The sequence below is a fragment of the Belonocnema kinseyi genome, chromosome 10, assembly GCF_010883055.1.
Source record: "Belonocnema kinseyi isolate 2016_QV_RU_SX_M_011 chromosome 10, B_treatae_v1, whole genome shotgun sequence".
Classification (NCBI taxonomy): domain Eukaryota; kingdom Metazoa; phylum Arthropoda; class Insecta; order Hymenoptera; family Cynipidae; genus Belonocnema; species Belonocnema kinseyi.
This window is the reverse complement of record NC_046666.1, coordinates 28227362-28251694: the sequence shown is the minus strand read 5'-3', so window position 1 is coordinate 28251694 and position 24333 is coordinate 28227362. Positions and strand designations below refer to the sequence as shown.

The window sequence follows — 24333 nt, the reverse complement described above, 5'->3', positions numbered from 1 at the left end:
GTTGAAAATTCAACTATTTCATTAAAAATTGATATTTTTTGTTGAAAATTCGTATTTTCTGGTAAAAAAATTAATTTTCTTCGTTGTAAAATTCAACATAAACCTAAAACTTTTTAAATTTTGTTGAAAAATCCTCTTTTTTGGTTGAAAATTAATTTTCTTGGTTGAAAATTCAACTATTGCGTTGGAAATTGATATTTATTGTTGAAAATTCGTATTTTCTGATAGAAAATTAATTATCTTAGTTAAAAATTCGATAAAATAGTTGAAAATGTATGACATTTTGTTGAAAATTCATCCTGTCTAATAAAAAAATTAATTTTTGTTATTGAAAATTAAAAATTCGGTTTAAAAAAATTGTTTTTTGTTGAAAATTCATCTTTTCTGGTAAAAAAAATTAATTTTCTTCGTTGTAAAATTCAACATAAAGTTAAAATTTATTAAATTTTGTTGAAAAATCCTCTTTTTTGGTTGAAAATTCAACTATTTCATTAAAAATTGATATTTTTTGTTGAAAATTCCTATTTTCTGATAGAAAACTAACATTCTATAATTTCCCCGGATTTCCTGTACACCCTGAAAGTAGATTTACCACGTTTTGTCAGAATTACTTACAAATAAATCTCTGCAGTCTTTACAATTAATTTTTTTTTCCAAAAACCCCTATGTAAAACTATGTAAAAACACTATGTAAACTCTTGATCCTTGTCAAAATCCCTCTTCGTCTTGGCCGACTTGAAGCCCAAATTGAACTCCGCTTTGAACATTTCTCGATAGTAGCTCTCCTTGACAATCTCGCTCTCCGGCAAGCCGTCCTCGCGGCATTTGCTCACGTAAAGTTTGTGCATCCCGGCTATGCTCAAACCCGCCTCCAGCCATCTCTGGCCGCGCTCCTTCGGATCGGACGACTTTTCCGTCGGAAAAGACTTTATGTGCTCCCGAATTCGCTCTCGAACCGCCTCGCTCTTCTTGCTTTTCGGCGTGTGCCGACCACGCTGATCCGGGCCGATAATTCCGCCCGGGGAAGTCCTCTTCTTGTCCATCGCGTGACGCACAAATTTCTCGGAAACGGAGAATGTGCTGAGGAACATGCTTTTGCAGACAGTCATGAAATCGCCGTTTATGAGCAGCGAGTAGGTGAAGGTGACTTGTCTGCGATTTTCCGACTTGACGTCGCCACGACATCGAGTTCTTTGTTTGGGCGACTCTTTCACGAGGAGGGCGATATACTGTTTTCGCTGCTCCCAAGTGCAGGTCTTCCAAAAGACACCATGCAACTGTTCTCGAGCGATTTCGTCTATTTTGTCGTTGCAGCGCATTCTGCAGTCGCATGGAGGACCCATTACTTTTGCTGGTACAACTTTGCCTGAGGAACATTTTTGCTCAATCAGACAAAAAACGAATAATCAATTTCGTTTTTTTTTTTGTTTTTTTTTTTTTTGGGTAGAAAATTAAGTTTCTTGGTTGAAAATGTAGACATTTTGTTGCAAATTGGTCTTTTTTTTGTACAAAATTTATTGTTATGTCTGAAAATTCAACTACTTAGTTCAAAACTATGCTTCTTGTTGAAAAAAAAGAATTTTTTTTTGGAAGAAAATTAATTTAATTGGTTGAAAATATATATTTTTTTGTTGAAAATTCGTCTGTTTCTAGTATAAAATTCATTTTCATAACTGAAAATTCAACCATTTCGTTAAAAATGAAGTATTTTGTTACAAAAAAATTATTTTCTTGTAAATAATAAATTTTCTTGGTTTAAAACTTGTATATTTTGTTGGAAATTCGTGTTTTTTATAAAATTAATATTCTAAGCTGAAAATTCAACTACTTATTTAAAAATGATGAATTTTGTTGCAAAAAAGTTTTTTTTTGTAGAAAATTAATTTCGTTGGTAGAAAATATATATATTTTGTTGAAAATTCGTCTTTTTTTTGTATAAAACTTATTTTTATGACTGAAAATTCAACTATTTCGTTAAAAATGATGCATTTTGTTACAATAGAAGTTTTTTTGTAGAAAATTAATTTCATTGGTTGAAAATTTACACATTTTCTTGCAAATTGTTTTTTTTTTGTATAAAATTTATTGTTATGTCTGAAAATTCAACTACTTAGTTCAAAACTATGCTTCTTGTTGAAAAAAAGAATTTTTTCTGGAAGAAAATTAATTTCATTGGTTGAAAAAATATATATTTTTTGTTGAAAATTCGTCTGTTTCTAGCATAAAATTCATTTTCATAACTGAAAATTCAACTATTTCGTTAAAAATGAAGTATTTTGTTACAAAAAAATTATTTTCTTGTAAATAATTAATTTTCTTGGTTTAAAATTTGTGTATTTTGTTGAAAATTCGTGTTTTTTATAAAATTAATATTCTAGGCTGAAAATTCAATTACTTATTTAAAAATGATGAATTTTGTTGCAAAATTTTTTTTTTGTAGAAAATTAATTTCGTTGGTAGAAAAAAAATATATTTTGTTGAAAATTCGTCTTTTTTTTGTATAAAACTTATTTTTATGACTGAAAATTCAACTATTTCGTTAAAAATGATGCATTTTGTTGCAATAGAAGTTTTTTTGTAGAAAATTAATTTCACTGGTTGAAAATGTACACATTTTGTTGCAAATTGGTCTTTTTTTTGTATAAAATTTATTGTTATGACTGAAAATTCAACTACTTAGTTCAAAATTATGCTTCTTGTTGAAAAAAAAGAATTTTTTTTCGGAAGAAAATTAATTTCATTGATTGAAAAAATATATTTTTTGTTGAAAATTCACGTTTTTTTGTATAAAAGTTATTATTATGACTGAACAAAATTCAAGTATTTCGTTAAAAATTATGTATTTTGTTTAAAAAAAAGTCTTTTCTGGTAAGAAATTAATTTTCTTGACTTAAAATTGGTGTATTTTGTTGAAAATTATGCATTTTGTCGCAAAAAAGTACTTTCTTTGTAGAAAATTAATTTCGTTCGTTGAAAATATATATATTTTGTTGAAAATTCATGTTTGTTTCGTATAAAATTTATTGTCATGACTGAAAATTCCACTATTTCGTTAAAAATGATGCAGTTTGTTGCAATAACAGTTATTTTGTAGAAAATTAATTTCATTACTTGGAAATATATATTTTTTGTTGAAAATTCCTCTGTTTCTAGTATAAAATTCATTTTCATAACTGAAAATTCAACTATTTCGTTAAAAATGATGTATTTTGTTACAAAAAAAGTATTTTTAGGTAAACAATTAATTTTCTTGGTTTAAAATTTGTGTATTTTGTTGAAAATTCATCTTTTTTTTAAATAAAATTAATAGTCTAAGCTGAAAATGCAACTACTTAGTTAAAATTATGCATTTTGTCGCAAAAAAAGTACTTTTTTGTAGTAAATTAATTTCGTTGGTTGAATATATATATATATATATATTGTTGAAAATTCACGTCTTTTTGTATAAAATGTATTGTCATAACTGAACATTTAACTATTTCGTATAAAAATGGTGTATTTTGTTTAAAAAAAAAGTATTTTCTGGTAAACAATTAATTTTCTTGGTTTAAAATTCGTGTATTTTGTTGAAAATTCGTCTTTTTTATAAAATTAATATTCTAGGCTAAAAATTCAACTATTTCATTAAAAATGATGCATTTTATAGGAAGAAAAGTAATCTTTTTGTAGTAAATTAATTTCGTTGGTTGAAAATATATATATATTTTGTTGAAAATTCGTCTGTTTTTGTATCAAATTTATTTTCATAACTGAAAATTCAACTTATTCATTAAAAATTATGGATTTTGTTACAAAACAAGTTTTTTCTGGTAAACAATTAATTTTCTTGGTTTAAAATTCGTGTATATTTTGTTACAAATTCGTTCTTTTTGTATCAAATTAATATTCAAGACTGAAAATTTAATTACTTAGTTAAAAATTCTGCATCTTGATGCAAAAACTTTTTTTTTTAGAAAATTAATTTTGTTGGTTGAAAATATATATATATTTTGTTGAAAATTCGTCTTTTTTTGTATAAAATTGATTTTCACAACTGAAAATTCAACTACTGAGTTAAAAATGATACATTTTATTGATAAAAAATGTATTTTCCTTTTTTCTTTTTTGGTAGAAAACTAATTTTTTTGGTTGAGAATGTAAACATTTTATTGCAAATACGTCTTTTTTTGTATAAAATTTATTGTTATGACTGAAAATTCAAATACTTAGTTCAAAATTATGCTTCTTGTTGAAAAAAAGATTTTTTTTGGAAGAAAATTAATTTCATTGGTTGAAAATATATATATTTTGTTGAAAATTCACGTTTTTTTATATAAAATTTATTGTCATGACTGAAAATTTCACTATTTCGTTAAAAATGATGTAGATTTTCACAAATTAGTTTTTTTTTGTAGAAAATTAATTTCGTGGGTTGAAAATAAATATATTTTGTTGAAAATTCGTCTGTTTCATGTATAAAATTTATTTTCATAAGAGAAAATTCAACTGCGTAAATCAAAATTATGCTTTTTGTTAAAAAAAAAGATTTTTTTTTGAAGAAAATTAATTTTCTTGGTTGAAAATGCATGTACTTTGTTGATAATTCGTCTTTTTTGTACAATATCAAGTGTCATGGCTGAAAATTCAACTACATCGTTAAAATTTATGCATTTTGTTGCAAGCACAAGTTTTTTCTGGTAAAAAAATTAATTTTCTTGGTCTGAAATGTGCGTATTTTGTTAAAAATTCGTTCTTTTTTGTATCAAATTAATATTCAAGACTGAAAATTTCATTACTTAGTTAAAAATTCTGCATCTTGATTCAAAAACTTTTTTTTGTAGAAAACTATTTTTCTTGGTTGAAAATATATGCATTTTGTAGAAAATTCGTCGTTTTTTTAAAATAAAATTTATTGTTATGGCTGAAAATTCAATTGCTTAGTTGAAAATTATGCATTTTGTTGCAAAAAACTTGTTTTTTTGGTAGAAAATTAATTTTCTTGGTTGAAAAAAAAATATATTTTTTTTTTTGTTGAAAATTCGTCTGTTTTTGAATAAAAATCATTTTCATGACGAAACATTCAACTAATTCGTTAAAAATGATGTATTTTGTTACAAAAAAAGTATTTTTTGCTAAACAATTAATTTTCTTGGTTTAAAATTTGTGTATTTTGTTCAAGTATCATCTTTTTTTAAATAAAATTAATAGTCTAAGCTGAAAATGCAACTACTTAGTTAAAATTATGCATTTTGTTGCAAAAGAGTTGTTTTATTTTATATATATATTGTTGAAAATTCAACTATTTAGTTCAAAATTATGCTTCTTGTTGAAAAAAAAAGAATTTTTTTTGAAGAAAATTAATTTTATTGGTAGAAAAAATACATATTTTTTGTTGAAAATTCGTCTGTTTCTAGTATAAAATTCATTTTCATAACTGAAAATTCAACTATTTCATTAAAAATGATGCATTTTGTTCCAAAAAAGTTTTTTTTTTTGATGTAACATTAATTTCGTTCGTTGAAAAAATATATATTTTGTTGAAAATTTGTCTTTTTTTGTATAAAATTAATTTTCATAAATGAAAATTCAACTACTTCGTAAAAAATTATGCATTTGGTTGCTAAAAAAAGTCGTTTCTGATAGAAAATTAATTCTCTTGGTTTAAAATTTGTGTATTCTGTTGAAATATCGTCTTTTTTTGGTATAAAATTCATTGTCACAACTGAAAATTCAACTACTGAGTTAAAAATTATGCATTTTTACAAAAAAAAAAACGTATTTTCCTTTTGTTCTTTTTTGGTAGAAAACTAATTTTCTTGGTTGAAAATGTATGTATTTTGTAGAAAATTCGTCGCTTTTTTTGTATAAAATTTATTGATATGGCTGAAAATTCAACTACTTAGTTCAAAATTATGCATTATGTTGCAAAAAAGTTGTTTTTTTGATAGAAAATTAATTGTCTTGGTTTAAAATGTCTGTATCTTGTTAAAAATTCGTTCTTTTTGTATGAAATTAATATTCAAGACTGAAAATCCAACTTCTTAGTTAAAAATTATGCATCTTGATGCAAACACATTTTTTTTTTGTAGAAAATTAATTTTGTTGGTTGAAAATATATACGTTTTGTTGAAAATTCGTCTTTTTTTGTATAAAATTTATTGTCAAGACTGAAAATTCACCTATTTCGTTAAAAATGATGTATTTTGTTACAAAAAAAGTATTTTCTGGTAAACAATTAATTTCTTGGTTTAAAATTTGTGTATTTTGTTAAAGTATCATCTTTTTTTGTATAAAATTAATAGTCAAGGCTGAAAATTTAACTAACTAAAAAATTATGCATTTTGTTGAAAAAAAAAGTATTATTTTTTTTAGAAAATTAATTTCGTTGGTTCAAAAAATATATATTTTGTTGAAAATTTGTCTGTCTTTGTATAAAATTAAGTTTCATAACTGAAAATTCAACTACTTCGTTAAAAATTATGCACTTCGTTGCTATACAAGTCCTTTCTGATAGAAAATTAATTTTCTTGGTTTACAATTTGTGTGTTTTGTTGATATATCGTCTTTTTTTGTACAATATTAATTGCCATTGCTGAAAATTTAATTACTTAGTTAAAAATTATGCATTTTTTTGAAAACATGTATTTTCTGGTAGAAAATTAATTTTGTTGTTGTTAAAAATTTATGTATATTGTTGAAAATTCTTTTTTTTTCAGAAAATTAATTATTTTGGCTAAAAATCAATTTTCTTGGATAAAAATGGAAATACTTATATATACATTTTTTCAATTCATCTTCTTTGGTAAAAAATAAATTTTCTTTGTTGAAAAGGTATGTATTTTGTTGAAAATAAGTCTATTCTGGTAGAAAATTAATTTTGCTGTTGTTGAAAATTCTTTTTTTTAAAAGAAAATTAATTATTTTGACTAAAAATCAATTTTCTTGGAACTACTTGAATATTCTTTTTTAAACTCGTGTTCTCTGGTAGAAAATTAATTTTCTAGGTTGAAAATTCAACTATTTAGTTAAAAATTATGTAATTTGTCGAAAGTTCGTCTTTTCATGGTAGAAAATTAATTTTCTTGGTTGAAAATTAAACTATTCAGAAAAAAATCGTGTAATTTGTTTAAAATTCATATTTCCTGGCAGAGAATTAATTTCCTTGATTGAAAATGTATGTATTTATTGAAAACAAGTCTATTCTGTTAGAAAATTAATTTTCTTGGTTAAAAATTTGTGTATTTTGTTGAAAAATCGTAATTTTTAGTGAGAAATTAATTTTCTTGGTTCAAAATGTATATATTTTGTTGAAAAATCCTCTTTTTTTGTATAAAATTAATATTCATAGCTGAAAATTATATTTCTAGTAGAAAATTAATTTTCTTGGTTACAAATGTATATATTTTGTTGAAAATTCTTTTTCTTTTGTATAAAATAATTTTCATAACTGAAAATTCTACTACCCTGTTAAAAATTATGCATTTTATTGCAAAAAAGTAATTTATTGGTTAAAAATGTATGTATTTTGATGAAAATTCGTCTTTTTTCATCAACTTAATTTTTATAACTGCATATCCAATTACTTTTTTTTAAATTATGCATTTTGTTGCAAAAAAAAAGTATTTTCTGGTAAAAAATTAATTTTCCTGCTTGAAAATTTGTGTATTTTGTTAATAATTCGTATTTTTTAAATAAAATTAATTTTCATAACTGAAAAATCGACTACTTTGTTAAAACACATGCATTTTGTTGCAAAAAAAAGTCTTTTCTTGGTTAAAAATTTATGTATTTTGTTGAAAATTTACCTTTTCTGATGGAAAATCGACTTTCTGTGTTAAAAATTGAACTACTTAGTCGAAAAATTGATGTATTTTATTAAAAAATTTGGTTTCTGGTAAAAAAAATTGAACTATTCGTTTCAAAACTAATGTATTTTGTTGAAAATGTGTCTTTTCTGGTAGAAAATTAACTTTCTTGGTTAAAAATTCAACTATTTCGTTGAAAATTCATCTTTTTTTATAGGAAATTGTCATGGTTAAAAATTTAACTATTCAGTTAAAAATGTGTGTATTTTTTTGAAAATTCATATTTTTTGGTAGAAAATTCAATTATTGATTAGAAAATTAGTGTGTTTTGTTGAAAAATCGTCTTTTCTGGAAGCAAATTAATTTTCTTTGATAAAAATTCGTCTTTACTAGTAAAAACCTAAATTTTCTTGCCTGAAAATTCAACTATTTCGTTCAAAATTCATCTTTTTTCGTATAAAATTAATTGTCATCGTTGAAAATTTAACTCTTTAGTTAAAAATGTATGTATTTCGTTGAAAATTCATATTTTTTTTGTAAAAAAAAAAGCGTTTTTAGTAGAAAATTCAATTATTTAATAAAAAATTAATGTGTTTTGTTGAAAATTCATCTTTTCTAGTAGCAATTTAATTTTCTTGGATAAAAATGTATGTATTTTGATAAAAATTCGTCTTTTCCGGTAGAGAACTAAATTTTCTTGCTTGAAAATTCAACTACTTCGTTGCAAATTTAATGCATTTTGATCAAAATTCGTATTTTCTCGGGAAAAACTAATTTTCTTGGTTGAAAATTAGACTATTTAGTAAAAAATCATGTAATTTATTAAAAATTCGTGTTTTTTCTGATAGAAAATTAATTTTCTTGGTGGAAAATCAATTTACAATCGGATGCAAGACCCACCACTTTTGCTACTTCAAAATTACCTTCAAAAAGTAGTAAAAAGAATTTTCTTTCAAAGAAAAATTATTATTTATTTCAGTTGGCGTAAAAAACGAGAAAAAAAACGATAATAGAAATAAATGTTATGCCTTAAAAAAAAAATTAATTCGTGAAAATTACCTCCAACACCGATATATTGTTCCCCTCTCAATCTCGCATTTTTCTTAACGTTCACCTTCCACTTCTCAGGATGTTTAGAACGTTTAATAGCGTCTTTTGCCTCTTTCGAAGATTTGAATTTTTTCATTTTCATCTTCGCTCCTTTTTTAAGGACTACTTCTTCAACTGCCGTTTGTAAAATTATCGAAGATTGTGGATCCACCATGTGACCTAAGATCGTACCAAAAATATATTAAAAAATTAATCATATTTTTAGTAATAAGAAAAATTTTTTTACCTATTACAGGATATGAAGGAACTCCACTTGGTCCTTCATCCGGGCGTAATGGATTTGCAGGAACAGTCGAAGTATCTCGCCACCACTGAGCAGCTATTGGCATCTCTACAAAATTTCCTCCTGAAACTTTTTTTTTTGCAAAAATATTATCCTAATGAGCCGGTTTCTCGTTGGAAAAAATATTTTAGGAAATTTAGTATAGCTGGATTGCTAAAAAATCCCAATTTCGAAATTCCCCAACTTTTCCCTGAACAATTTTTCACTTTTCGTGACTAATAAATATTTCTTTCAGGTTTAAAAACAACCTTGTACCTTGGAAATCAATCATATAAACAATTATTTAACTTTAAAATGATTGTTGATTGACTCAAAAGTTTTTTAAATTAAAAAATTAAATTTATAAAATGTTAATTTATTTTTTAAATTACAAATAAATTTGGTTTAATCATTAAAATGTTTAAACTATTCAAAATTGATGTAACTGAATTTTATTGAATACATGAAGTCTCAACTAAAAAAGATCAATTTTAATTTGAACAATTATTTTTAACAAAAAAAAAATTTAAACAAACTACTTACATTTTCAATTAAAAAGATAAAATTTCAACTATTTTATACAGAAAAAAATTAATTTCCAACAAAATAAATGTTTTTTCCAACAAGATCATTAATTTTTTACGAGGAAAGAGGAATTTTCAAGAAAATAGTTAAATTTTCAACCATAGAGATAAATTTTCCACTAAGAAGATTAATTTTCTACTCAAAAAGATAACGTTCCAACAAAATAATAGATTTTAAACAAAATACATGCATTTTTAATTTAAAAAAAAATAATTTTTTACCCAGAAAAGTGAATTTTTAACAAAATACATAAAGTTTGAATTAAAAAAGATGAATTTATAATTTAAAAAATAATTGTGAACCAAAAAAAAAGAATTTTCAACAAAATACTTAAATTTTCGACCAAAGAAATAAATTTTCAATTACAAAGATTAATTTTTTAACAAAAGAAATAAATTTTCCACAAATTACATGATTTTCAACCAAGACAATTAATTTTCTACCAAGAAAGATACATTTTCAAAAAAAAAAGTTATATTTTCAATAAAAAATAGAAATTTTCTACTAAAAAATTTATTTTCAACAAAAAACATGTATTTTCAATTAACGAGACAAAGTTTCAACTATTTTATACCAAAAGAAATGAATATCCAACAAATCAAATGTTTTTTCAAACAAGATAAGTAATTTTTTACGAAGAAAGAGCAATTTTCAAGAAAATAGTGGAATTTTCAAACATAGAGATAAATTTTCCATTAGGAAGATTAATTTTCAAATAAAATAGACAAGTTTACAACAAAATACATACATTCTAAACAAAATAAATAAATAAAGTTTCAACTAAAAAATATCATTTTAAAAATGATTTTGAACAAAAAAAAACGAATTTTCAATCAAATACTTCAATTTTCGACGAAAAAAATATATTTTCAACTAAAAACATCAATTTTCTACCAAGAAAGATCAATTTAAAAAAAAAACACTTAAATTTTCAATAAAAAATACCAAAAATACCAAAAAATGGAATAATTAAATTTAGAGACGAAAAAAAACAACAACTTAATTTTGAATTAAAAAAAGAAGTTTCAAAAAAAGGTACATTTTCAACCAAAGTAAGGAATTTAAAAAATCTGAATTTTCAACAAAATACATGAATCTTCGAAAAAATTGTAAAATTTTTAAGCAAAAAAATTTCAAATAAAAAAAAAAACAAATTTTCAAAAAAAATAGACAAATGATCAAAAAAATTTTTTTTCATTTTCTGCTACAAATAATGAATTTTACACGAAAAAATTAATTTTCAACCTACACAGCAATGTATCTTCAACCGAAAAATATAATCTTTCAACAAAATACGTGAATTTTCAATTGAAAAAATTAATTTAAAAAAAAAAAACATGCATTTTTAACGAAGAAAATTAACTTTCTACCAAGAAAGATAAATTTTTAACAAAATACATGAAGTCTCAACTAAAAAAGATCAATTTTAAGTTGAAAAATTATTTTCAACAAACAAAAACGTATTTTTAATCAAATATCTCAATTTTTAACCAAAAAGATAAAGATAAAGAGATCAATTTTTAATTAAAAAATTATTTTAAACAAAAAACAAAACATTTTGTAACAAACCAGTTAAACTGTCAACCAGAGATGTATTTTAAATAAAGAAAATTAATTTTATATCAAACGAGACAAACATTCAACAGAATACATGAATTTTCAATAAAAGATGATAAATTTTAAGTTAAAAAATTATTTTGAACCAAAAAAGCAAAACAAATTTCTAACAAGATACTTAAATTTTCAACCAGAGATAAGTGTTTCAATTGCGAAAATTAAAAAAGATCAATTTAAAGTTTGAAAATTATTTAAAAAAAAAAACATTTCTCAACAAAATACTTAGGTTTTCAATTATAGAGGCAAATTTTCAAATAATTTATACCCCAAGGAATGAATTTTCAACAAAGATCATTAATTTTTTACAAAGAAACAGGAATTTTTACCAAATAAGTAAAATTTTTAAACAAAGAAATAAATGTTCAACTAAGAAGATTAATATTATACTAAAAAAGACAAGTTTTCATAAAAATACTAAAATTTTCGACCAAAAAGATAAAATATTAATTAGGAAGATTCATTCTGCAAAAAAAGATAAGTTTTCAAAATAATACATATATTTTAAACAAAATACATGCATTTTCAACCAAGAAAATTAATTTTTTACCAAAAAAGGTGATTTTTTAACAAAATAAATAAAGTTTCAACTAAAATAGATCAATTTTTAGTTAAAAAATTATTTTTAGCCACAAAAAAAAAAGAGTTTCAGTAAAAAAAAATCGAAATTTTTTACCAAAGAGGTAAATTTTCAACTAAAAAGAAATTGTCAATAAATTACATGATTTTCAAATAAGACAATTAATTTTCTACCAAGAAATTTTCAAACAATTGTATTTTATTAAATTTCAAAGACCAAAAGATCAATTTTTTACCAAGAAATGCAAATTTTTTAAATTACATCAAATTAAAAAAGATAAATTTCAAGTTCAAAACATTATTTTGAACCAAGAAAAAAATTGTTTTCAACAAAATATTTCAATTTTCAACCAAAGAGATAAACTATCAATTAAGAAGATTAATTTTTTACGAGAAGATAGGAATTAAAAAAAAAAAGAAATGAATTTTCAATCAAGACAATTAATTTTCTGCTAAGAAAGAATTTTTTTTTTAAATTGTTAAAATTTTAACAAAAATATAAATTTTCTACTTAAAAAAAAAGTTTGCAACAAAAGCATGAATTTTCAACGAAGAAAATTAACTTTCTACCAATAAAGATACATTTTTAACAAAATACAGGACGTCTCAACTAAAAAAGATCAATTTTAAGTTACAACATTATTTTGAACAAAAAACGGAAAAAAATTTTCAACAAAATACTTAAATTTTCAATTAACGAGACAAACTTTCAACTATTGTATATCAAAATAAAAATTAATTTCCAAAGAAATTAAATGTTTTTGTTCAAACAAGATAATTAATTTTTCACGAAAAAAGCAATTTCCAACCAAATAGATAAATTTTCGACCAGAGATAAAATATTAATTCGGAAGATTGATTTTCTACAAAAAGAGATAAGTTTAAAGAAAATGCATTTTTAACCAAGAAAATTAATTTTTCTACCAAGGAAAGTAAATTTGTAAAAAAATATATAAAGTTTCTACTAAAAATGATAAATTTTAAATTAAAAAAATTATTTTGAACCAGAAAAAAACGAATTATCAACAAGATAGTTAAATTTTCAACCAATGGGATAAATTTTCAACTTAGAAGATTAATTTTCTACTAAAAAAGATCAATTTTCAAAAATATAGATGAATTTTCAACTTAAAAATTAATTTGTTATAAAAATACGTGAAGTTTCTTTTAAAAAAGATCACTTTTAAGTTAAAAAAAATTATTTTGAAAACAAAAAAACTAAATAAAAAAAGGATCAATTTTAAACCAGAGTTGAATTTTCAACGAAGAACATTATTTTTCTGCCAAAATAGCCAAATTTGGTACCAAAGTTATAAACTTTTAACCAAAAAAAAAAAAGAATTTATAACGTAATACATGAATTTTCAACAAAATCATTAATTTTTTATACAAAGAAGTTAATTTTTATCTAACAAAACAATTTTTTAAAAAGTTAAATTTTCAACAAAAGAAATGAATTTTCAACCAAGAAGAAAAATTTTCTAACAAAAAAGGTAAATTTTTTAATAAAACAAATGAATTTTCAACAAAATTGATACATTTTTAACATAAGAAATAAATTTTCAACTAGAAAAGATCAATTTTCAACCACAATGTGTCAAAAACAAAAAATTTAAAAAAAATTTAACCGAATAGTTCAATTGTCAAGCACGAAGATAAATTTTACACAAAAAAATATAAATTTTCCCTGAAAAAATAAGTTTTCAACTAAAAAACAACGAATTAAAAAAGATTTAATTTTCAATCAAAGTTATGTGTTTGTATTATTTTTTAAAATACATTTTCAACCTAGAAGATGATAAATTTTCTAACAAAAAAGGTGAATTTCTAAAAAAAATGGATAGATTTCCAACAAACTCTTTAAATTTACAATCAAAGAATTGAATTTTCAAAGAGAAAAGATAATTTTTCAACCAAAAATGGAATGTTTAGAGTTAAAAACATTATTAAGAACAATATATTATTAACAAGATAGTTAAATTTTCAACCGAAGAAATTAATTTTCAACCAAAGTTTTTGTGTTTTTAACCAAAAAGATCAATTTTTAACCAACAGAAAAAGTAACAGAAAGTACTGAATTTTAAGAAATATGAATTCTCAACGAAAAATGTAATAGTTAATATTCAAACAAAAATAAAAACGAATTTTCAACCGAAGAGGTGAATTTCAAACTAAAATTATCAATATTCAACCAAAAAAAATTAATGTTTAACAAAATAGTTGAATCATAAACCAAAACAGATTATTAATTTTCAAACAAACAGTTGCATTTTTAAATTAAAAAGATAAACATATTTTTAACAGAAAAGAAATGTATTTAAACAAAAATTAATTTTCTACCAAAAAATATTTAATAAAAAATATTATTACGAAAAAAGATTTTCAACTAAAAAATATTTTATTTTAAATTAAATATTAATTGAATTCATTAAAAAAAAACTTTTACCAAAATAGTTGAATTTTCAAAAAAAGAATTACATTTTCAACAAAATAGTTAATTTCTAAACAAAAATGGAAATCATATTTTTAGTGAAAAAATTATTTTCAACCTTAAAAAACGAAGCTTCAAAAAAATATAAAAATTTTTAACCAAACAAATGAATTCTCGAACCAAAAATGGTATAGTTATATTTTCAGTAATAAAATAATTTTCAAAACAAAGTTAAACATAATATTAAAATTTTTGATCAAACAAATGATTTTTGACAAAAATAATTTCCCACCAAAAACACAAATTTTTAACTGAAAAAATTGACTTCGAACGAAAAGAGAACGGATTTTCAAGTAAAAAAGATAAATTTTCTAAAATAATAGAATAGTTAAATATTCAGATAAAAAATTATTTATAAAAAAAGCTGTAAAAAATCGACTAAAAATATCACTCAAAAACTTAACAATTACAAACAGTAATTTATAGTGTAAAAAATATATTATAAATATATAATATAATATAAGAAATAATAAATCAATAGAAAATAATCTGCAAAAATTGTGAATTTTTAACCAAAATTGGAATAATTATTTTGTCAGTTGAAAAATTAATTTTCAACCAGAAAAAAAACGAATTTTTAACGAAAAAGATGAATTGACAAATAAAAACATGAATTTTCAACTAGAATATATCTGAATTGTAAACAAAAATCAGTTGAATTCATACAATTTTACCAAAATAATTAGGTTAAAAAAATTAAATTTTCAACAAAATAGTTGAGTTTTTATTCTACAAAGAAGAATTTTAAACAAAAAATTAAATAATTAATTTTTAACAAAAAAAACGAAACTTTAACCAAAGAGATGAATTTTCAATTAAAGACACGAGTTTTCAACTAAAAATATATCAAATAAAAACCATTTGAATTCATCCAAAATTTTCAAACAAACAAATAAATTTTCACAAAAATAATTTTTCACCAAAAAGGCAAATTTCTAACTGAAAAAAATTTATTTTCAACCAAAAGAAACGGATTTTCAAGTAAAAAAAAATAATTTTCAAAAATAATAGAATATTTAAATATTTAGATAAAAAATCAATTTTCAACCAATTAAATTGGATTTTAAATTTGAAAAGAAGAAATGAATTTTAAACGAAATAGTACATGATTTTCAAGACAATTACTGAACTTTAAAAAAGATAAATTCTCGACGAGAAATGTAATGGTTAATATTCAAACAAAAATAAAAACGAATTTTCAACCGAAGAGGTGAATTTCAAACTAAAATTATCAATATTCAACCAAAAAAATTAATGTTTAACAAAATAGTTGAATCCTCAACCAAAACAGATTATTAATTTTCAACCAAACAGTTGCATTTTTAGATTAAAAAAATTTAAATATTTTTACCAGAAAAGAAACGATTAAAAAAAATTAATTTTCTACCAAAAAATATCAATTTTCATAAACAGGATTGAGTTTCAGTTAAAAAATCGAAGGTTTTAGAAAAAAATTGGATTTCGAATCCCGAAAAGATAATTTTTCAATAAAAGTTAATTTTCAACAAAAAAATATGAATTATCAACGAAATGGTTAAATTTTCAAACAAAAATAATAGAATATTTCACTTAAAAAGATTAATTCTGAATCAAAAGTATTATAGAAAAATGTTAAGCGAAAAAGAACTTTCTATAAAAAATAATTGAATTTTCTTATTCGTTTCTATTAATTCAATTAGAATTTTAGCAAAAAGACCCGAAAAGGGGGAAATTTTCTTGAAAATAGGGAAAAAATTGGAATTTTTTAAAAAGAAAAATCAGAATTAAGACCTGAATTCAATAACCAATAATTAATAAATATAATATATGAATTACTATATTTAAAAAATGGTGAATGCAATTATTAATAAGCTAATCATTTATTAATTAATTATTATAATTAATTCAAAAAATGAAAAACCCAGGACGACTGAAAAATCCCGAAAAATAAAATTCCCGACACTGTAAAATTCCCGAATTAGAAAATTCTCGATTAATCAAATTCGCGAATAATAAAATTGCCGAAAAATAAAAATATCGATTTGGAAAATTCCCAAATAATAAAATTACCGAAAAATATAAATACCGAATTGGAAAATTGCCGAAAAATAAAATTCACGAATAATGAAATTGCCGAAAAATAAAAATACCGAATTGGAAAATTCCCGAATAATAAAATTTTCTTATAGTAAAATTTTAGAATTTTAAAATTCCCGAATTGCAAAATACCCGAATAATAATATTCTCGACGGTTTATAATATTACCGATTTGTAAAATTCCCGATAGTTTATAATATTACCGAATTGGAAAATTTCCGAATAATAAAATTCGCGACAGAAAATTGCCGATTTATAAAATATCCAAATTGGAAAATTCCCGAATTTTAACAATTAGAATTTTTTATTTTTGAAAACTTGCGCTTGGAAAAAAAATCTCGGTAAATTTTTTACGTACCTTGTAACGTTTTTCAAACAGACTCGTAATATAAATTTATATATATATTATTTTTTAATTTTATTTTTGCGAACGCTTTTTGTATTTTTTCAAATACTGTGAACATTAAAAAAACATGCGTTAACTAGAAATATTTTATTTAAAATTATAGCTATTTTTAATTAATAAAATAAGCTTCGAAATTTTATATGTTAAAAATAATTTTTGAAACTAATATCTTATTGTTGTATTTGTAATCAATAAAATCAATAAAATTTTCCAATTCGGTAATATTATAAACTGTCGTAATTTTTATTATTCGGGAATATTCCAAATCGGGAATTTTATAATTTTGAAATTTTCTTATTCGGGAATTTTCCAAATCGGTATTTTTATTTTTCGGTAATTTTATTATTCATGTATTTTATTATTTGGGAATTTTCCAAATCGGTATTTTTATTTTTCGGCAATTTTATTATTCGCGAATTTGATTATTCGGGAATTTTCTAATACGGGAATTTTACTGTGTCGGGAATTTTATTTTTCGGGATTTTTCAGTCGTCCCAAAAACCCATGGGTTAAATTATTTAAAGAAAAACCCATTTTTTCGAAATCCCTGACTTTTCCCTGATAAAAAAAATCCCTGATTTTATCTGAACCGCAGCCATCCTGATAAAGTGCTGAATTATCTGGCGAATAATTAAATATTATTCAACTCACCCATATCAGTTTCATACTTGCAGTAGGAAGCCTGAATTTCCTGCTGATGAGGCACATCAATACCTCTATTATCGTACCATGGCTCTTCTCTTCTAATAATTTGCCCCTGCTGATGAGAAGGGTTTATACCTCCTATCGGTTGCTCCATTCTCGAATCGACCTTTATACACACTTAGCAATCCATCATATGATGGAAATGCTGCAAAGAATTTTAAAAAATGCTGGAAAAAATTCAACGGGAAATTCCACACAATAATTTGACATTAAAACATTAATTTTTAGCGTAAAAATATATTATAAATATATAATATAATAAATATTAAATGAATAAAAAATAATCAGCAAAAATTGTGATTTGTTCATTACCCTAGATTTAGAAGATCAAAAATATTATTGCGAAAAAAGATTTTCAGCTAAAAAATATTTTTATTTTAATTAAACATCAATTGAACTCATAAAAAAAAAACAAATTGGACCAAAATAGTTGAATTTTCAAAAGAAGAATTACATTTTCAACAAAATAATTTATTTATAACCAAAAATGGAAATCATTTTTTCAGTAAAAAAAGAATTAATTTTGAAACAAAAGAAACGGATTATAAAATAAAAAATATAAATTTTCAAACCAAAAATGGTATAGTTATATTTTCAGTAATAAAATAATGTTCAACAAAAAAATAACAAAGTTAAACATAATGCTAACATTTTGAACCAAACAAATGAATTTTCAGAAAAATTATTTTTTAACGAAAACGCAAATTTTTAACTGACAAAAATTGACTTTCAAGTAGAAGAGACTTTAAAAATTCGACGTAAAACTTCACTCAATAATTTGACATTAAAAACAGTCATTTATAGTGTAAAAAATGTATTATAAATATTTAATATAATATAATATAATAAATAATAAATAAACAATAATTTGCAAAAATTGTTATTTTCCATTCCCCAGATTTAGAAGATAAAAATATTATTACGAAGAAAGATTTTTAACTAAAAAATATTTTTATTTAAATTAAATATCAATTAAATTCATTTAAAAAATATCAAATTTTACGAAAATAGTTAAATTTTCAAAAAAAGAATTACATTTTTAACTAAACATTTTTTTCTAACTAAAAATAGAAATCATATTTTCAGTAAAAAAATTATTTTAACCCTAAAAAAACGAAGTTTCAATAAGATATAAAAAATTTCAACCAAATAAATGAATTTTTAAATAAAAAAAACGGATTTTAAAGCAAAAAAGATACATTTTCTAACCAAAAATGGTATCGATATATTTTCAGTAATAAAATAATTTAAAAAAAAAAAACGAAGTTAAACATAGCATCAAAATTTTGCGGACGACTGAATAATCCCGAAAAATAAAATTCCCGACATGATAAAATTGCTGAATTAGAAAATTCTCGAATAATAAAATTCCCGAATAATTAAATTCTCGAATAAAATTGCCGAATTATAAAATTTCCCAAAATTAAAAAACCCGAATAATAAAAAAAAATTTAATATAATGATAATAATTATATATATATTTTTTTATTGATTACAAATACAATAATGAAATATTATTTTATTCGATTATTTTTAATTTTTTAAATTTCGAAAATTGTTTGAATTTAAAATAACAATAATTTTAAATAAAATCTTTCTGAGTGACGCATTTATTTCATGGGCAAAGAATTTGAAGAAAAAATACAAAAAACGTTCGCAAAAATCGAATTATAAATTTATATATATTTTGTTTGAAAAAGGTTATAAGATACGATAAAAATAGAATGATTTTTTTTTGGTTTGAAGAGCAAATTTTGACAAATTTAGAAGTTCTAAAAAAAATCCAATTTTCAAGTTCAAAAAATGAGAATTTAGCTTACAGCTACAGAGTTGCTGAATTTATACACTGCAATCAAATATATTTATAAAAAATTTTAATTTTTTAATTTCTTGAATTTTATCATTCGGCAATTTTCTGACGGGTATTTTATTCTTTACGAATTTTCCAATTTGGTAATATTTAAAACTGTCGTGAATTTTTAATTTCAGGAATTTTCGAATTCGGCAGTTTTATAATTCGCGAATTTTCTTATCGGGAATTTTCTAATTCGGGAATTTTACAGTGTCGGGAATTTTATTATTTGAGATTTTTCAGTCGTCTCAAATTTTGAACCAAACAATTGAATTTTCATAAAAATAATTTTCCACCAAAAACGCAAATATTTAACTGAAAAAACTTAACTTTCAAGCAAAAGAGACGGATTTTCAAGTGAAAAAGATAAATTTTATAAAATAATAGAATAGTTAAATATTCAGATAAAAAATTTGTTAACAAATAAAATGGATTTTTAATTAAATAAAAAGGAAATGAGTTTTATCTACACTTAGCAATTCATCATATTATGAAAATGAAGCAAAGAATTTTAAAAAATGCTGTAAAAAATTCGACGGGAAATTGCACTCAATGATTTGATATTAAAAACAGTAATTTATAGTGTAAAAAATATATCATAAATATATAATATAATATAACAAATAAAAAATAATTTGCAAAAATTGTGATTTTCCATTCCCTAGACTTAGAAGAATAAAAAATATTATTACGAAAAAATATTTTCAACTAAAAAATAATTTAATTTAAATTAAATATTAATTGAATTCATTACAAAAATAACAAATTTTACCAAAATAGTTAAATTTTCAAAAAAAGAATTACATTTTCAACAAAATAGTTAATTTCTAAACAAAAATGGAAATCATATTTTCAGTAAAAAAATTATTTTCAACACTAAAAAAACGAAGCTTCAAAAAAATATTAGAATTTTCAACCAAACAAACCAATTTTCAAACCAAAAATGGTATAGTTATATTTTCAGCAATAAAATAATTTTCAAAACAAAGTTAAACATAATATTAAAATTTTGAATCAAACAAATGATTTTTGACAAAAATAATTTCCCACCAAAAACGCAAATTTTTAACTGAAAAAATTGACTTTCAACGAAAAGAGACGGATTTTCAAGTAAAAAAGATAAATTTGCTAAAATAATAGAATAGCTAAATATTCAGATAAAAAATTATTTATAAAGAAAGCTGTAAAAAATCGACGAAAAATGTCACTCAATAACTTAACATTAAAAACAGTAATTTATATTGTAAAAAATATATTATAACTATATAATATAATATAAGAAATAATATATCAATAGAAAATAATCTGCAAAAATTGTGAATTTTTAACCAACATTGGAATAATTATTTTGTCAGTTGAAAACTTAATTTTCAACCAGAAAAAAAACGAATTTTTAACGAAAAAGATGAATTTTCAACTAGAAAATATTTAAATTGTAAACAAAAATCAGTTGAATTCATCCAAAAAAGACCAAATTTGACCAAAATAGTTGAATTAAAAAAAAATTAAAATTTCAACAAAATAGTTGAGTTTTTATTCTACAAAGAAGAATTTTAAACCAAAATTTGAATAATTAATGTTTAACTAAAAAAAAAGGAACTTTAACCAAAAAGATGAATTTTCAAGTAAAGGGACGAATTTTCAAGTAAAAAAAAATAAATTTTTAAAAATAATAGAATATTTAAATATTCAGATAAGAAAATCAATTTTCAACCAATTAAATTTGATTTTAAATTTGAAAAGAAAAAATGAGTTTTCAAAAAAATAGTCAAATTTTCAACTTAATAAATTAATGTTCAACCATTAGTTGAAAATTCAATTATTCATCTAAAAATTTAACTATTCCATTTTTTTATTAAAAATTTATTTTTCGAGTTAAAAATTGAATAATATTATTGACAATTGTTTATTTTGAATTAAAAATTCAACTGTTTTAGTTTAAACTTTAATTATTTGTTGAAAAATTTTATATTTTCTCGAAACTTCATTTTTTCGGTTGAAAATGATCAGCTTACTGAAAATTTAACTCGTCCATTCATGATTAGAAAAATGTATCTTTTTTCGTTGAAAATTCAACTATATGGTTGAAAATTTGTCTGTTTGGATAGAATATTTTAATTTTATTAATTTTTTTCATTGAAAATTGAAACATTAGTTAAAACTTTATTTTTTGAGTTAAAAATTTAATAATTTTGTTGAATATTAGTTTTTTTTTATTGAAAATTAATTTTTCTGGCAGAAAATTGAACATTTCATTTGTAAATTTATTGTTTTAAATTAAAAATTTAATAATGCTATTGACAATTCGTTTATTTTAAATTGAAAATTTAAATATTTTGTGGAAACATCGTTATTTTTCGTTGAAAATTATTTGTTTACTGAAAATTTAACTGTTCTATTTTTGATTAGAAAATGTATATTTTTTAGTTGAATTTTTTTGTGTGGAATATTTTTCTTTTTATTTATAAATGTATGTATTTCGTTGAAAATTGAACCATTAGTTGAAAATTCAATTTTTCATCTGGAAATTTAAGTATTCCATTTTTGGTTAAAAATTAATTTTTATAGTTGAAATTTAATAATTTTCTTCCAAATTAGTTTTGTGAATATGTTGTCGAAACTTCTTTTTTTTTTTGCTGAAAATCATTTGTTAACTGAAAATTTAACTGTTTTATTTTTGATTAAAAAATGTATCTTTTTTCGTTGAAAATTCAAATACATGGTTGAAAATATGTCTTTTTTGGTGGAATATTATTTTTTTTATTTATAAATTCATTTATTTTCTTACAAATTTATTTGTTGAGTTGAAAATTTAATAATTTTGTTAAAAAATATTTTTTTTTATTTAAATTTATGTTTCAAGCAGAAAATTTAACAATTCAATTTAAAATTGATTTTTTAAATTAAAAATTCAATAATGCTATTGACAATTCGTTTATTTTAAATTGAAAATTCATCTTTTTCAGTTCACAATTTAAATATTTGTTAAAAATTTGTCAAAACTTCATTTTTGTGGTGTGTTTTTCTTTAAATTATTTGTTATCTGAAAATTTAACTATTCCATTTTTTTGTTAAAAATGAATTTTTATACTTGATAATTTAATAATTTTGTTTAAAATGAGTTTTTGAATTTAAAATTCAATAATGCTCTTGAAAATTCCTTTATTTCACATTAAAAATTCACCTTTTTTAGTTCAAACTTTAACTATTTGATGAAAATTTAAAAATGTTGTCGAAACTTCGTTTTTTTTGTTTTTTGCTAAAAATTATTAGCGTACTGAACATTTAACTGGTCCATTTATGGTTTGAAATTTTTTTTTTTTTGTAGAATATTTTTATTTTTTATTTATAAATTTATTTTTTGAGTGGAAAATTTAATAATTTTGCTGAAAATTATTCTAGCCGAAAATTTAACAATTCAATAAAAAATGTATTGCTTTAATTAAACATGTAATAATCCTCTTGACAATTCGTTTATTTTAAATTGAAAATTTAAATATTTTGTCGAAACTTCGTTGAAAATTAAATTTTTCATCTGAAAATTTAACTATTCCATTTTTGGTTGAAAATTTATTTTTTGATTTGAAAATTTAATAATTATGTTGAAAATTAGGTTTTATTAAATTGAAAATTAATGTTTATTTAAGAATTCAATTGCGTTTTTTTTAATAAAAAATTTAATAATGTTTTTCGTTTATTTTAAATTGGAAATTCATCTTTTTAAGGTCACAATTTAAATATTTGTTAACAATTTTTTAAATTTCTTAAAAAATCATTTTTTGGTGTTTTTTTTTTTAAATTATTGGTTAACTGAAAATTTAAGTGTTCTATTTTTTATTATAAAATGTCTCGTTTTTAGTTAAAGATTCAAAAATATCGTTTAATTTTTTTTTGGTACAATATTATTCTGTTTATTTATAAATTCATTTTTTTTATTGAAAATTCAATTTTTCATCTGAAAATTTAACTATTCCATTGTTGGTTAAAAATTAATTTTTATAGTTGAAAATTTAATATATTAATTGAAAATTAACTTTTTTTCAAGTCGAAAATTAATGTTCCTAGCGAAAAATTTAAAAAGTCAATTGAAAATTTATTTCTTTAATTTAAAATTTAAAAAATGTTGTTGACAATTCGTTTTATTTAAATTTAAAATTGACCTTTTTTAGTTCAAACTTTAACTATTTAGTTGAAAATTAATGTATTATATTGGAAACTTCTCTTTCTAGAAGAAACCTAATTTTTTTATTTGAATTATCTGAATCTTTTGTAATATTTTTAACCTAGAAACTTTTATAAACGGAATAAAATAATTAAAAATTTAAATTATAATAATATTCCCAATCTAGGACCAACCTGGATTAACTGCCACTCTATGATAAAAAAGAAATCACAAAAACAAGAAAAATATACGATAATTTAGGAAAAAAATTCTGAAATCATTTTGTAATTTTCAAGAAACTCCGTCAGCATTGGCTAAATCTATTTTTGAACTAAATAAATATAAGTATGTAGTTCAAAATGCTAATATTTTTAATCCCTGTTATATCGCAAATATTCGGCAATTTTTAAATTCAAAAATATAGACTTACAGGGTGATTTTGCTCATTCCGCTCAATTAATTTGACGGGAAGTTAGGTTATGTTCGTTCCTGATCATCCACAATTATCCAGCACAAGTCCATTATTGACTGTCACCGCTGTCACGTAATCTGCATGTCCAACATTTATGCCAACATAATCTCCCCGATCACATTAGAACAACACTTGACGTCACAAATTTAATTAACTCCAAAAGTAGTGTTGTTTTTCCTCGCACGTCAGGCTTGAAAATTCGACCAAAAAGTGTATTTTATTTACTGAAAATCGC

At 21.8% G+C, this 24333-nt stretch overlaps 1 protein-coding gene across 2 annotated transcripts; it reads right to left on the bottom strand.

Annotated features, from left to right (window-relative positions):
• Window positions 1-685: 685 nt before the first annotated feature.
• LOC117181488 lies at window positions 686-24206 on the bottom strand. 2 transcript variants are annotated; one of them, XM_033374202.1, is made up of 5 exons: window positions 24057-24206; window positions 17559-17779; window positions 9121-9246; window positions 8844-9053; window positions 686-1366 (listed from the first exon to the last, which is right to left on the bottom strand). In XM_033374202.1, the coding sequence occupies exons 2-5, from the start codon at window positions 17704-17706 to the stop codon at window positions 687-689; spliced, it is 1164 nt and encodes a 387-aa protein (XP_033230093.1). In that variant the 5' UTR covers window positions 17707-17779; window positions 24057-24206; the 3' UTR covers window position 686. The 2 variants fall into 2 exon arrangements, with proteins under 2 accessions (XP_033230093.1, XP_033230092.1); XM_033374201.1 differs by having other exon boundaries at window positions 17559-17757.
• Window positions 24207-24333: the final 127 nt, after the last annotated feature.